At 37.5% G+C, this 16,890-nt stretch overlaps 2 protein-coding genes across 6 annotated transcripts in view; one reads left to right on the top strand and one right to left on the bottom strand.

The window, feature by feature from the left end:
- Positions 1-7,491, top strand: part of BANK1 (B cell scaffold protein with ankyrin repeats 1) — a 358,724-nt gene extending 351,233 nt beyond the window's left edge. For all 5 annotated transcript variants that reach the window (XM_060299754.1, XM_030845095.2, XM_030845094.2 and 2 more), the window contains exons 14-17: positions 3,924-3,953; positions 5,171-5,226; positions 6,458-6,522; positions 6,776-7,491. In XM_060299754.1, coding sequence (XP_060155737.1) covers positions 3,924-3,953; positions 5,171-5,226; positions 6,458-6,517 — 146 coding nt within the window. In that variant the 3' untranslated portion in view covers positions 6,518-6,522; positions 6,776-7,491. The remainder of the gene's footprint in view (positions 1-3,923; positions 3,954-5,170; positions 5,227-6,457; positions 6,523-6,775) is intronic.
- A 6,831-nt stretch (positions 7,492-14,322) lies between these two features.
- The window catches only part of MANBA (mannosidase beta), a 589,447-nt gene continuing 586,879 nt past the window's right edge, over positions 14,323-16,890 (bottom strand). Inside the window, exon 31 of the transcript XR_009564080.1 lies at positions 14,323-14,342. The gene's annotated coding sequence lies outside the window, so the exon portion shown is untranslated. The remainder of the gene's footprint in view (positions 14,343-16,890) is intronic.

Genomic DNA, 16,890 nt, shown 5'->3' with positions numbered 1-16,890 from the left:
ACTGACAAAGGATTAATCTCCAAAATTTATAAGCAGCTCATGCAGCTTAATAACAAAAAAACAAACAACCCAATCCAAAAATGGGCAGAAGACCTAAATAGACATTTCTCCAAAGAAGATATACAGATTGCCAACAAACACATGAAAGAATGCTCAACATCACTAATCATTAGAGAAATGCAAATCAAAACTACAATGAGATATCATCTCACACCAGTCAGAATGGCCATCATCAAAAAATCTAGAAACAATAAATGCTGGAGAGAGTGTGGAGAAAGGGGAACCCTCTTACACTGTTGGTGGGAATGTATATTGATACAGCCACTATGGAGAACAGTATGGAGGTTCCTTAAAAAACTACAAATAGAACTACCATATGACCCAGCAATCCCACTACTGGGCATATACCCTGAGAAAACCATAATTCAAAAAGAGTCATGTACCAAAATGTTCATTGCAGCTCTATTTACAATAGCCCAGAGATGGAAACAACCTAAGTGTCCATCAACAGATGAATGGATAAAGAAGATGTGGCACATATATACAATGGAATATTACTCAGGCATAAAAAGAAACGAAATTGAGCTATTTGTAATGAGGTGGATAGACCTAGAGTCTGTCATACAGAGTGAAGTAAGTCAGAAGGAGAGAGACAAATACCGTATGCTAACACATATATATGGAATTTAAGAAAAAAAAATGTCATGAAAAACCTAGGGGTGAAACAGGAATAAAGACACAGACTTACTAGAGAATGGACTTGAGGCTATGGGGAGGGGGAAGGGTAAACGGTGACGAAGCGAGAGAGAGGCATGGACTATATACACTACCAAACGTCAGGTAGATAGCTAGTGGGAAGCAGCTGCGTAGCACAGGGAGATCAGCTTGGTGCTTTGTGACCGCCTGGAGGGGTGGGATAGGGAGGGTGGGAGGGAGGGAGACGCAAGCGGGAAGAGATATGGGAACATATGTATATATATAACTGATTCATTTTGTTGTGAAGCTGAAACAAACGTACCATTGTAAAGCAATTATACTCCAATAAAGATGTTAAAATGAAAAAAAAATTCAGAATACATGTTTGTTTAAGGTGTACAAGGAAAGTTCAGCAAGACAGAACACATACTGGACTATCGAAAATTTTCAATAAATTTAAAAAGATTGAAATCTTCAGAGTATGTTCTCTGAAAGATTTCAGTCTTTTGAAATCTTTTATCTCTTACCACAACAGAAATAAATTAGAATTTAATTAAGAAATTAGAAAAAAACTCTCAAAATAGTTAAGAATTAAATACAACATTTCAAAATAACCCCCATATGGGGTCAAATAAGAAATCACAAGGAAATATTTCAACCTGAATGATAATGAAAACACAACATTACAAAATTGTGGAATACAACCAAAACAGTACTTACAGGGAAATATATAGCTATAAATGTGAAAATAGAAAAGATGAAAAATTTTAGATCAATGATCTAAGCTTCCACCTTAGGAAACTAGAAAATGAAAAGCAACTCTCCAAAAAGAGCTGAGAGGAAAAAATAATAATAAGATCAAAAATCAATGAAACAAACAAACAAAAAAAAATCAATGAAACAGAGAAATAATAGAGAAAATTAACAAAACCAAAACTTAGTTATTTAAAAATGTAAATGAAATTGATAAGCCCATGGCAAAAATGATCATGCAAAAAAAGAGAAAGCAAGAGTTACGTATATCAGGAGTTAGGCTATCACAACAGATCCTACAGACATTAAAAAGATTCTAAGGAGGTATAATTAAGTTTTTGCCAATACATTAAACAACTCAGACAAAAAGAGCAAATTAATTAAAAATAAAACTTACCAAACCTGACTCCAAAGGGGAAAGAAAAGAAAAACCCTACACTTCCGTGAGTAAATCTCTTTGTAGTCTGACTTTTAGAACTTTGTTAATGTTTTACATATTCAACAAACTAGGATGGGACTGAGAAGGGGACAAGATGGAATATAAGCAGAAGAAAACGAACCTAGCAGTATTACAAATAAATAACATATCCACACTAAAGGGGGATAGAAAAAAAGATAAATTTAGAAAACAGCATATTCTAAGACTAAAATTAAAAGAAAAGAAACAGTACATAAAGATTGTATTCTATACTCCAGTTAGTAGGTCTTATTTCTCTACAGGGGTATAGTCAAGCAATTTCAAAACTACTTTATGTATATTCTAGCATTGAGTAAACAAATAAATTCACTGTTGATAATGAGAGCCAGGTTTCCTATTGTCAGAGAAAGGAGTTACAACCGAGGAAAGAAGGAAGCCCAGAATGAATCTTGTAGTATTGGATTGGAATTGGAGGTAAAAGCATAACAACTCGTGGTTGTTAATATTGGGTTGGCCAAAACGTTTGTTCAGGTCTTTCCATAAGATCATATGGAAAAACCTGAATGAATGTTTTGGCCAACCCAATATATATGTTACACATAAATATAGAAATGTAGTTGTATATATACTTCCTTAGCTCTGTCTGCTGAGAGCACCTAGAAACAACGACAGCCCAGCAACAGTGAGCACATCTAGTACCTAGATCTTAGTTCACAAAAAGAAAAATAGCTAATAAGCATGTGAAAACATGCTCAACATCATTAATCATCAGGAAAAAGTAAATTGAATTACACTGAGGTACCAATACACAACAAATATAGCTACAATTTTTTAATATTGTCAAAGTTAAGCAATTAGAATGTGGAAGAACTGGACATGCACTGCATGCATTGCTGATGGGAGTATAAAGTGTTGTGACGACTTTAGAAATATTAAATATGCACTTACTATTGATAGATAACCTAGCTATTCAAGAGAAAGAAAAGATGGAAAATATGTTCATTCAAAAACATGTTCATGAAAGTTCATAGCAGTTTCATTCATAATAGCCAAAGTGGAAACAATCCAAATGTCCAATAGGAGATTAGGTAATTATATTGTGATATATTCACACAATGGAATACTACTCAGCAGTAAAAAGGGATACCTACTATCACACACACAACCAGAATGCATCTCACAGATATTATGCTGAGTGAAAGATACCAGACACAGAAGAATACCTGCTGTAAGATCCCATTTATCTGGACTTCTAGATAAAACAAATCTATAGAGATAGAAATCAGCTCAGGGGCCATCAGGGGTAATGGTGGGTGAGAATTGAGGTAAGGGGGCACAAGGGAGTTTTCTGTGGAGATGAAATGTTCTCTGTGCTAATGGGGGTGATGGGTATATGCTGTATAGATTTGTCAAGAGTCACCAACCTATACACTTAAAAATGTGTGACTTGTATGTAAGTAGTTCTGAATAAGGTTAATTTTTAAAAATACTTGAATAGCTCAGGCTAAAAGAATATCAAAGCAGAGTAGAAGTAGCATGAACATATATATACTACTAAATGTAAAATGGATGGCTAGTGGGAAGCTGCTGTATAGCACAGGGAGATCAGTTCGATGCTTTGCGACGACCTAGGGAGGGTGGGAGGGAGGCTCAAGAGGGAGGGGATATGGGGATATATGTATGCATATGGCTGATTCACTTTGTTGTACAACAGAAACTAACACAGTATTGTGAAGCAATTATACTCCAATAAAGATCCGTTTTTTAAAAAAAATAATTCATCAACAACAACAAAAAAAGCAGAGTAGGAAGCTGTTATTAAATGTCAAATATATCTAAAATCATAATAATGTGGGACAAGTGTCAGAAGGAAAAAAGACAAAAATTTAAAAAGACATAGTTTCACACTTAGTGGCTGGAGGTTAGTATTTTTTAAATCACGTTGTGAAAATACATAGTCACTTCAAGGACAAAAGTAGTCAAACAATAAGAAGAAGCAACCTTAAGATAAATATTGAGCAAAACTCAGTAGAATGTGCTTTTTTTTGTCTTGTAGATAAGCTCACCATTGTGCACCATCCCAATGGTAAGTGTTTGGTGTTTATGGAAGGATTTAGGACTAAAACAAAGCTCACAGTAAACCAACTTTTATATTAATGTAAACCTAATGTGATTAATCTGGTCACTGTAAAAACTCACAGAGATTTTATATTTGTAAGCAAAACCACTTGACATCCAAAATAAATGTGAGATGATTCTAGCATAGCAATGCTAGAGGCGTTGTGATATAGTAAAAGAAGCACCTGCTTTGAACTCTGACCTGGCTCTTCACAACTTACTAGCTGTGGCCTTTGGCTTAAACTCTTTAAGCCCCAGTTCCCTCATTTGTAAAATGCAGATAAGAATTCTATCAGCTCAGTGATTTGTGTCCACCTAGAGGAGTGGTATAGGGAGGGAGGGAGGGAGACGCAAGAGGGAGGGGATATGGGGATATATGTACATGTATAGCTGATTCACTTATTATACAGCAGAAACTAACACACCACTGTAAAGCAATTATACTCCAATAAAGATGTTAAAAAAAAAAAGAATTCTATCGTGGAGATTACTATAAAAACAGATGATGATTTGTGCAAATGGAGCTAACTGCTTGATAAGTGGGAGATGTTGATAGGACAAATGAAATTGGAATGGCACGCAAGAGCTGGAGGGGTTCCCTTCAGTGTGATGGGGGAGGATGGGTACAGAAGGTGGGTACAGAAGGTAGGGAGGATAGAGGGGAGCTGCAGGCCAGCTGGGGGCTGTCCCATGAGCTCCAAGCACTGCCTGCAGCCTTGAAGCACAGGGCTGACTGCAGGAATGGAGAGGCACGTGGCTGGGATGGAAAGTGAGAAACCTGTGAGAAAAGCAGGAAGTAGCATGGGCCAAGGTGGAGCAGTAGAAACAAACTTTTATTTTAAAAAAAAAAAAAAAGTGTGCTTTGCAATTGCCTGATTCTGGTAAATGGGGAAGAGAAAAGGAAGAAAAAGGCATAATCAAGTGGAGCTTGTTATTCTAAGATGTTGGATTGTTTCTGAGCTGAAGCAACTCCTTGAGTATCCTATTCTAGTCAATCCCTATGTGTAGGAGAAATTAATACATACTTGTCAAGGGTGCTATGTAAATATGCCCTTTTGGATCTCTTTAATATTTTTTCTCTTTACCCATATCCTATTCTTTGCATATATATTTTTAAGTGCTAAATAAAGGAATTATTAAATGTGTGAACAAGTGAAGAGATAGTAACAGAGTTTGTATTTCTAGGTAATGAAAATGCCCACAATGAAAATGTGTCATATGACATACCCTCTGGCAATAAGGTGGGTTGTATATTTCTTCATTTTTTATAAAATGCAAAAAAGAATTCTTTGTTGAGAAGGAATATGAAAGCATTCTATGCTGACTATGCTTTGAGACATTCCAACAAATGTGAACTAAATAGGTCACATAAGCATTTGTGTGCAAAATCCATGAGCAATAATTTAAAGAAATTAACTGTTCTGAAAAAAGCAAAGAAAGAACTCAAAGGAAAAAGGCACCGAGGCCCAAGTGTGGATGAATTCAACAGACCAAATAAATCTTAGAGGAGTTATAAACACATCTTCTTTAGCAAAAGGCACATGATGAGCCTATTTGAACCACGATTTATACAATCCTTAAAGTCTAGTGTTAAGAAAAAATGTAATGCCAAAATATTGTTATATAAATACGCATTACTTCACATTGTAAAGTTAACCAAAAGTAAATTGCTAACAAGAAGCCAGAAATAACACTAAGGAAAGACAATAGCAATGGAGAACCAAGACCAGTTCAAGACAACACCACTGATGTCCTGTCCACAAATTTTTCTTCATAAAAAATCATGCTATTCCAACTATCTACGTATGTGATGTAGGACATTTGCACTGTTACCCAGGGTCATCTGGCAGCTGGATTTCTTGCTAAAATCCAGAATTAGGGCCCATAACAAACCCGTTTTAGTTTACCAAATTTTAATAACTCCTTAAGCTCTCTTATGCTTCAAATAAATCATACGTAATTATAAAAGTCATCCACCCTTAAGAACTGCTTGAAGTATTTGCGTTTCTGGATCATTCTGTGGCCCACCAATGAGCTATAGACCTAATGGGTCTACAGCACATATGGACCTAATGGGTCTACAGCACACAGACTCATGAGACTCATTTGACTGTAGCAGAATTGTGAGGTACCACCTAGCCCAGGAGTTTATGAAAATATCTTTGTTAAACAAAGATTATTCTACAAGATCTGGTGGACGATCTTGAGCAAGATTTTGGATAAGAGGAAAAGAATACAAATTCCCAACGCTTAGGCTATTCTCCCTCAAAAAGAAAATAAAATTTGAACTGAAGGACTTTGATGTAGTTGAGCTTTACAATGACTCTTTCCTTTAAGGATGGAGGACTGTCTTTCCAGTTGCCTCTACAAAGCTGTTTTTCTGTGACTGTGAAAGGCAACTATGACTTTATCATGTTTCTTTGTTCAGCCTTAAAATGAAGAAATGCTAACTCTATTTTTTTTTTTTCTTAGCTTCCTGCTCGACTCCAAGTTGAAAAGGAATTTGGTTTCTGTTGCAGGAAAGATCACTAAACAAGGTAAAATACCAGCTGTATTTTTTAGAAAACCTAAAGCAGGCTTATTAGGAACGTGAAGGAATCATTTGTCTAGCACACAGAATACTTTAAATATTTCATTATCTTCTCCTGAAAGGATCAACATGTGTATTTTTCAAGGTAAAGGTGATTGTTCTTTAGAAAGATTTATTATAGGGGTGGTTTTATGCTAGGTAATCAATTTCAGATGATGATCCCTTTGTCACTAATACATTTCCTGTGATCTTATTTTCAGGTTATTATAATAAAACTCAAAAATCTGCAGACACCTTCTGGGTGAAGCAGGCTTGCATTGGATTGCCTGCTGTCTTCAGGACAAATCTATACTATGGAAGCAGAAGCAAGCTTTTGAATTTCAGAACTTGTTATTGCCACAAGTTATTGGCATTATACCTGCTTCAGATGAGTGTATCAACATGAAAATTAAATGCTGCAGAGCAATTGAATTCTTTGAAAATTCTTGAGTTTTACAATGCACTTTGCCACTGAAGCAGCTATTTCCCATTTTTAAAATGGAAGAAAAACAAGAGCAGAGAAGTTAAATGCTCTGTAGCAAAGCTACTGGGCCTGTTTAATGGGCTAACCTTAATCGTTTACTCCCCGCTACGCTTAGAATAAGCATAAAAAATACAAATTTGTTTTGTACATATTTGCTTTTCCAGTGGGTGGTCTATTTTCTGAATTTCTCACATTCAGAGCTCTCATTATTATTGTCACATCATGTTTGCAGCAACCTTCCATTTTTTAGAGCCTGTTTGCATATAACCTTGAGAACATTATTTTTTTAACTTTCTGTGTCTCAAATTAATATACATTTCCACAACCTATATTCTCTATTAAAAGGTTTATAATTTCATCATCCCATTTCTTAGAAGCAATTTATAAGCTTAGAATAGAATGTGGTTTTATCATTCTATGATTTCTACCCACTGCAAATTAAATAAATGTTTAAAGCTATGTCTGACTTTTCAAAATAAATGTATGAGAATTAACCACTAAATTCTTCTGCTTACCAGTTTACAGAGAGAAGCCTACCAGATATTTTTTTAATTTCACTGTGTAGGGCCCATAAAGTAAACACACAAATGATTTTTTTCTAGCTTCTAAACAGTGATTTATAGGGATATATATTTTAAGTGATTCTGCAAAACACTGCCCATAAGTTTCTCATGACCATTAACACTCTTAAGCTCAAGTTTTAAAAATAACATAGTAGTTTGATCAATCCCTAATGGAAGGTGCTTCTTGATTATGACATTTGGAAATTTGGTCCATAGTTTCACATCTGAGCTTTCAAGAAATGGAATGCCCTTCCACATCCTGAGCCCCCATTTCTATGGATTGTCCCACCCAAAGAGTCATGAAAAGCAATAGGAAAACCAACTGCTTTTCTATAATTTTCTTCATCTATAAAATTCAAATGTGTCTATTATCTCTAAAGTAAGAATTTCCATATAGGCCTGTGACTGGTGCCTACAATTCCACTGTCAATTTTATTCTTATTAAAAACGTGAAATCCAGTAACAGGTAAAATGTCAGCTTTTCTAATTACAAAGCAATTAGATCATTTCTTACCTGAGACGCAATTCAGGGTGGAAGTGGGAGATAAAGCAAGAATGTTATTCAGTTTTTTAACATGGAAAGAAGTCTAAAGTCAGCACCTCTACGTTCTATCCTTCTGAACTGGGCTAGTTTAGAATAAAACCATGGCAAAAAGCCCCTTTAATAGTCTCTTTCCCTAGATACTCTGGTCCTTGAAATCTTATTACTTTGTCATCACAATGAAAGGGAGGAAAAGAAACCAAAAATAACTGAGGTCCTCCCTATGACTCCTGAACCATGGTCCCTCCCCTCCTTGACTTATTAGGCTTGTCCAGATCATAGAAGACAGAGAAGTTTGGAGTTGGGGGATCAGAGAAGTTCACATCATGCCTGTTGCACTGAAGGAAGAGATGAAAAGTAGAGAAATGCAGAGGCGGAGGAAGGGTAATCCAAATTTAGGAATGATCCCAGGTAAGAATATCCAGAAGGAAGCAATATTTTTTAATCTCTGGACTTTATTCTTAACATACAGAATACTGTCTATCAAATTTGAGCCACGCTCCAGAAGTTTGTTTTTAGTGATGGAAGAGATCATATGTCAGGATCTAGACTAGTAGACTAGGAAGATGTGAGCTTTCCTTGGAGATTTGGGGCATTTGTCTAAGAGCCCTAGTCACTGCCAGAAAGGAAACACCTGTATGGGAAGTCTTCCGAAGATTTTGTGCTGATTCTGGAAGCCTGAGCAACCAGTAGGTAATAAAATACCTTATCTTTCCTATCATCCCTTCCTCAATTTGGATTTGTTCCCAATCCATTACTCTTAATGTACACAAGAACCAGCCCTTTCCTCTTAAATTTACTTGACTCTGACTTCTAGAGAAATTTGGACTGGTATTAAATGTTATCAAAAGAATTTTATGTTTAAAATTAATTGCCTTCTTTTCTACTTAGTTTTCTAGGATAAAGAAGCAGCAGCATCTAGGCCAGTGGTTCTCAACTAGGGCATCTGGCCATATCTGGAGGCACTTTTTACTGTCATGACTTCAGAGAAGGTGCTCTTGGCATCTAGTGTGTAGAGACAAGGGATGCTAATGAACATCCAATAAACTACAAGACAAAGAAATGTCCTGTCCAAAATGTCAACACTTCGAGGTTGGGAAACTCTGATCTACACTATAAAGTAAAATGGGATTAACACTTAAAAGAATGTTATTAAAATAAAAACAGTTAACTTTATATGGAATTATCTGGAAGTGGAAACCCGTGTGATAGCATAAATCAGTGTTTATATTTTGAAGTGCATATGGCGTAACTTAAATGGACCATTAAGTACTCAAAAGAATAGATGACTCATACATTTTTGTAAATCAAACATTAGATTATGCTACCTGTGGAGACTCCAATTTTTAGAAAATGAGACTGTTCTCAGTATTGTTCTAATGAAAATGACCTTGTAACTTAAGTCATTATTATATCCTATTCATGCTCTAAGCACTTGCTCATCTGAGTTCCTTCTTCTAATACTCAGGGGGTCTGATTTTAATAACTTGGATTTACCTGAATTTTACTGCATATTGCTTTTCTAAATGGGTAAATATTTAGGAAAGAGGTCTGCTCATGAGCCTGATCTAGTCACTCCCAGCTAATTAGCACAGGGCTGGTATGAGGCCCCCCTTGCAGTACTTTCTGTAACTGTACCTGCCAACCATACTTGTTGGCCTTCCTTATTTTGTGGAGCTGACTTTTAAAGGCAGGGACTGCCACACAAAAGACAGCAAAAACAAGATTCTAAATACAATAGACCTGGGACTTCCCTGGCCGTCCAGTGGTTAGGACTCCGTGCTTCCACTGAACGGGGCACGTTTGATCCCTGGTCGGGGAGATCCCGGAGATCCTGCAAGCTGTGAGGCTCGGCCAAAACCAATAATAAATAAATAAATAAAATAGGCCTCAAATTCATAAATTACAGTATATGATTTCCTCAATATTCTCATCTTCAAAATGCAGATTCTTACATAATTTTACAGGTATTAAATGACATCATGTGCTTACATGAGAAGTGCAGTATTGCATTCAACAGCATGAACTTTGAGGAAAGACCAACGTAGTTTGAATATTGACTCACCTATATCCTAGCTATGTAAACTAGGCCAGTTTTCCAGTTTCCCTGAGCCCTATTTAATCATTAGTAAAGTGGGGTTATCAATACCAACATCAGCATAGGTGGTTTGAGAATTAAAAGTAAAAATATTATTTAATTAATACTAGGACACTATTAAGACACTTTTGATGGTAAAATGCAGTACTGCTAATGATTGTGATAAAAAAAAAAAAAAGGCAGGCATACCTCCAGCATAAGCTGAGATACACGGTCACTCGGCTTAAATGAGACATAGGTGCTTAGTATATTTTTGGTTCCAAGTAAATTCTCAGTGAAGACAGTTGGCAAAAAATAATCCTCTCTTAAATGTGAATACAGTGTGATACACTAGGCTGACTTGTTATCTGACTGGCTCTTAGGCACAGCCTTATAGCTTATGATTCAAATCCACATCATTATTTACAAAACCAATGTTTACAAAATGTTGAATGACCACCTGGATCACCCATAAACATGAGAAGCTTCAAGCAGAAATATCCATCAGTGGTAAAGTACAGTATTTCCCAAATTGTGTTACAAGGAACTCGCGCATATTCAATTTAAAAGGGTTTCTGTGATCAAGTGAGATGAGAAAGTGCTATGTATTTTAGTCCCTTTTAGAAGAGCATATTAGACATCCAAGTATTGAAGACTAACTAATCCTGCAATAAAGAAATCTATACTGTTTGAAAAACACTGACTTACATTTTATGTATATGTAAGCTGGTCTCATTTTCCATTTAATGGGAAAAGAAAAACTGGATGAAGGATGCCTGCTGTGATATGTTGAGACGGAGTCTGAAACCTGGGTTCAGTGGGAAACAGTGTCAAAATCAGTCAGTGATGTTTGCCGTGAAGAATGATGGAGGAGGGTAAGGGGAGTGGTGGCATGCATGAGACTTATTTGGCATTCAAAATTTGCCCTTGGGGCTTCCCTGGTGGCGCAGTGGTTGGGAGTCCGCCTGCCGATGCAGGGGACACAGGTTCGTGCCCCGGTCCGGGAAGATCCCACATGCCGCGGGGCGGCTGGGCCCGTGAGCCATGGCCGCTGAGCCTGCGCGTCCGGAGCCTGTGCTCCGCAACGGGAGAGGCCACAACAGTGAGAGGCCCGCATGCCGGGGAAAAAAAAAAAAAAGTGCTATGGTTTTGCCACTAGCACTTTCTCTTTTCTTCACTCGAGAAAAAGAAAGGCAAGGGGTTCGGGGAAGTGTAAGCTGAGGCTGTTTTGGCATTCATGCCTGGCACTCATTGAGAGCATCTGCAGTCACCCTCAGGAGTCTTAAGCATCCTTGCAAGACACTGGCATTTGTCATAATGTTGCAAAATGAGATGTTTTGTAACTCAGACAAGTCATGCCCAGTACCTCCCAGATCTTCTGCATCAGCAGACTCAGGGAATCCCAGCAGATGACTTGTCATTAACACTGTTGAAGAGCATAAGAACCTTACTTACGATCACCATATGTTCTCTTCACCCTGATTTCCGTATATTATAGTACTGTGACTGAGATATTTTATTTATTTTATATACATCTTATTTTATTTTATAAGAACACTTACATTAGGTCTATCCTCTTAAATTCTTAAGTGTAAAATACGGTACAATGTTGTACAGCAGATCTCTAGGGCTTATTTTGAGTGAGATGTTTATACACCTTCGCAATTGGATTTTGGTCTCGAGATATTTTAGGATTTAACAAAACAAACCATCTGTGACTATAAGAGCTATCTGCTTCCTCACCTTCTGGAAAAAGATAATAGAGAAACAAACATTATGCTTTCCTAAAGAATAAGCCAGTTCTTCAGCCAGAAAAGTAAATATCTGTGAAGGTTCTGCTCATGTTTCAGCCTCTGAAATGGAAACGGGGGAAATAGCAACATTCTTCGGAATACGGCAGAAAAATTATTTCGAAAAAAAATTTTTTTTAAACCACAAAAGAATAGCAATAGTTTAAGACCAGAGAAAATAGCAAGGTGCAAAAGCCCTGTGGCACAAAGAAACAACATCTGAGAACCTAAATACAGCCAGTATGACCACAGCACAGCAGGCAAAGGGAAACAGAATATGATAAGAATAGATCATGCAGGGCAATATTAAGGATTCTGTTTCTTCCAGAAAACAATGGAAATAATAAATGAGATTTTAGCAAAGAGAATGTCACATTTGCATTTTGAAATGAACACTTCAGCTGCACTAGGGGCAACAAGCTGGAGAGAATATAACAAACCAGAGAGGAATCAATTGTCCAAGTACAAAGCCTCAGATTTGTTCTTAGTTTTGAAGCTACATGTGTTCTATGCTATATAACAACCTGCCACAAACTCGGCAGCTTAAAATAACACATTTATGATCTCAAAGTTTCGATGTGTCATGAATCTGGGCATAGCTTAGCTGGGTACTCTGCTCAGGGTTTCACAAGGCTACAAACAAGATGTCAGCCAGGCTCAATTTTCATCTGGAGGCTCAAATGGGGAAGAATCTGCTTTCAGGTTGTTAACAGAATAATGCGTTTCCTTGTGGCTGTATGACTGAGGGCACCTTATTTTTCTGGCTGGAGACCACCCTCATGTCCTAGAGGCCTCACGTGAGAACTTACCACATGGGTGTCATCAACATCTTACTCCATCAAGCCCACGAGAGTCTCTCATCTCAAGGGGGCCCAATCCCTCATTTAGGGCTTTTACCTGAAAGAGACAGGCTCACCCAAGATATGTCGTTTTATTATCTCAAATTCAACTGATTTGAGACCTTAATTATACCTGAGAAACCCTTTACTTTCCCATATTCTGTCACAAGTCAAAAGTCCTACCTACACACAATGGGGGAAACGGTTAACACCAAGTGTGGACACCAGGGGGTAGGAATCACGGTGCCACCTTAGAATTATGTCCACCACACCACCAAACATATAAATTTTAATATTGCAAACTACTGAAAACTAGTTCCAGGAACGAGTGGGACCTTCCCACACAGTTCTTATCTTTACACGTTAATAAGAGCATTACTGAGAGAAGATTCCTTTCCTTGAGATATCCACAGTGCTTCTCTATAGTACGGATTTATTCTATTTCTTATAGTTACCCACCAGGAAATGTGAATGCCCTGTGTTCCTTTGATATGTTTCAGTAAATTGTAATATCTCCCTTAGTATTCTCTGTTTCTGTTGCCACCTGCACCTGCTTTTACATTTGTGTTTAGCTGTTTTTCTCCAATATCACAATCCCTCAGTATAGATACACATCTGGCATTGAAAACACAGAAATGGGAACCTTTTAGAGTGGTGTGAATAATAAGCTATCTGTATGACTTTCTTGAACTTAGTAAGTTTTCAGTACATTTGCCTATGTGGGATTCTGAATTATGCAGACCCAACATGGGATCCAACACTGCTAGCAATGATACCCAAAACAACCAAAAAATTCAGAAAACTAAAATTTCATCCTCTAACTTTTAAATCACTCACTACTTCCCTGGTAATCAAAGTGGTACTTCAAATTCTATTTAATACTCGGAGCACATTTTTAAAGCAGCAGTGAAAATCCATTGAAATATTTTAAGCAGAAAAATTCATTCTGACTGCAGAACAAAGAATGGATTGTAAATAGGCAAGAGCAGACAGTCAGGGGGCTAGTGTGGTATTCACAAGATACTGGCGGCTTGGATTAGAGTGATAATTGAGGTGATAAAGAGGGGACTATTTTAGACACATTTTGGTGGTAGTGTCAATAGTGCTTGGTGTGGGTTTGATGTGGAGGTAAGAAAAAAGAATATGAATAAGGCTGGAATTTTTTGACTTGAACAGTTTTGTGGATGATGGTATCATTCGCCAAGGTGGAGAAGACAGGGGAGGGTAAAGTTTCGTGGGTTGTATTACATTGGTCAAGTCAATTAATCTAATTCTCAGTTTCCTCATGGGTAAAATGGAACTGATAGTAGTAGCATTTCATTGGGTAGTTTTTTTTTGTTTTTTGGGGGGTTTTTTTTGCGGTACGCGGGCCTCTCACTGTCGTGGCCTCTCCCGTTGCGGAGCACAGGCTCCAGACGCGCAGGCTCAGTGGCCATGGCTCACGGGCCCAGCCGCTCCGTGGCATGTGGGATCTTCCCGGACTGGGGCACGAACCTGTGTCCCCTGCATCGGCAGGCAGACTCTCAACCACTGCGCCACCAGGGAAGCCCCCATTGGGTAGTTTTGAAGATTAAATAAATAATGCTTATGAAACACCTGAAACTTGGTAAATGCTCAGTAAACATTGAATTATCATTATCATCATCATCTTTAGTCAGTACTTATCTTGAAGTACAATAAACAAGTAAAGCTGGATTCAGTATCATTAGGGACATTACAATTGAGGTGGTAATAGTTCTCTTTGTGCTAAATATGGAAGTTAAATTTTTATTTTAAGATAAATTTTGGACTATATGTCTAAAGTCCTTTAATCCATGGGGATCTGTATCACATTCTGACAGTTAAGCTTTCGCCACTTGTGAGGTTTACCTGTGAATGTATAATAGTTCGGGGAAAGTTTCCTGATATTTTTGTTCATCTCCTAAAAAACTTACTGGAGGCTACAATGAGTCTTCAAAATAGACCGAAAGTGCAGGATGTGCATTTAGCATCCATTTTCATCCCCTTCTATAAAGACCCTGTACTTAAGGTTCTGGGAGGCTAATGCAGACATTTGTCAGGCTCTCCAGCAGGAAGGGGCTCCATGTGATACACGTTCCACCAACGAGATGGTCTCATGGGAGATATGGAAGATGCAGGTGAGAGAGAGAGAGCACCTCCCTGCTGCTGTGGAGGCTGGCCAGGAGGTCGGAGTCACGTTGGTGGTGTTGGTGGTGGCCAATGCAATCCACATCTGAGGGTCTAGTCACCAGCTTCACGGGTTTGAGGCAGTTGTGCCAGTGGTGGTGGTAATAAGCACAACTGCTTCCTGACTTCTGGATCTTGGAGACAGTAGTGTTAACCTAAGCCAACTCCTCTAGCTCTTTGAAAGATTTTATAAGCTCTTTATTCCTTGTATTAAATTCCTTTTTCATTGAAATATCTAGAATGGTTTCTGTTTCTTATATGGAACCCTGACTAGTACACTGAGTCACATCAAGGGTCTAATTTAACTCTGTTTTTCACTAGTTTTTATCCGATAACATTTTTCTTGACTGAAATTTCCAATCTATTTATCCCACTGCCCAATTTTCACTTCAGGCACTCAATTCACATTTCAGGTGCTTACTTGGTGTTTGTTAAATGAATAAATGTTATCATCTGGGTTATCTGCTTCATAAAATAGTAACTTATTCCTCCTCCAACTTTCAAATCAATCTAATACAATATTATCAGATTACTCAGATATTTATAATCAGAATAAAATCCTTTTGCACTTTATATAATCCAAGCATATATATAATACCTTACAGAGTAACTTTAGTAAACTTAAATGCCAGTATTATCAAAGGTACAGCCAAACCTTTCTTTATTCATGGACTACCTAGTTATGGAATTTATATTCTCTTTAAGTTATTTCTTAAGAATATTTAGTTAAAGCAAATGACCTTCATTAAACTCACTTTTTCATCAAAATCTAAAGATACCAAGTTACAAATTCAGGAAGAATTTCACTTACATCTATAATCAAGGCAACAGCATTAAATTATTCATTGATTAGTTCTTCTTTTGTTAGCTCTCTTCTTGACAAAATTTTTAGATTCTGTTGAATATGATTACTTCCTCTTTAAATATGTTCAAACCCTCATTATTCATAACCTTATAATCTGACTTTAACCATACTTTGAAGGTCCAGATTGCAGAAAAACAAACTTTACAAAGCCTGGCACCAAAAAAAACATTTATCAGATCTGTGGCTGGATTATAAAACTTTTTTAGCTTTTAAATATAGTGGATAGGGCTTCCCTGGTGGCGCAGTGGTTGAGAGTCCGCCTGCCGATGCAGGGGACGCGGGTTTGTGCCCCAGTCCGGGAAGATCCCACATGCCGCGGAGCAGCTGGGCCCGTGACCCGTGGCCGCTGAGCCTGCGTGTCCGGAGCCTGTGCTCCGCAACGGGAGAGGCCACAGCAGTGAGAGGCCCACGAACCGCAAAAAAAAAAAAAAAAATTTACATATATATATATATATATATATATATATAGTGGATACACAAAGGTAAAAAAAAAAAAGTTTTTTAAAAAGTCAATGAATTGAATACTAATGGGTGACCCAGGTTAGTTTGAGTCACAATATCATTTGCTCAGATGTATTTTCCTTCCTAGGCTGTGAGGCTGAGCAGACATTCCTGACATTCCTGACACTAGCACTTAAAGGAGAGTTCTGTCAATCAAATGCAGTGGTCCAGTGAGGAAACTTGGTATAGCCTTCTGATCCATTTTATTTACCTCTGGACTAAATACTAAGATTTTCTTAAGATCAAGGGCCATTATGGGTTTGATGAAGAAACAATAGACAGCTGGGAATAAGCTCTTCTTGAAATGATGAGTTACCTGACAGTCCCTAAGCACTGGGTTTGATGTCCTCAGGGGAAAGGGCATGACCTTATCAGTGTTGCCAGAAAAATATGACACTGACCTTTTAGCACAACATTGTTACATCTTTGTTCTCCACAGAGAGGGGATAATAGCAGATTGGACACTGTATTCATCATCCCTTATTGAAA

The sequence above is a fragment of the Globicephala melas genome, chromosome 5, assembly GCF_963455315.2.
Source record: "Globicephala melas chromosome 5, mGloMel1.2, whole genome shotgun sequence".
Lineage (NCBI taxonomy): Eukaryota > Metazoa > Chordata > Mammalia > Artiodactyla > Delphinidae > Globicephala > Globicephala melas.
Note: the sequence above shows the minus strand (reverse complement) of the source record. Positions and strands in the feature narration are given on the sequence as shown.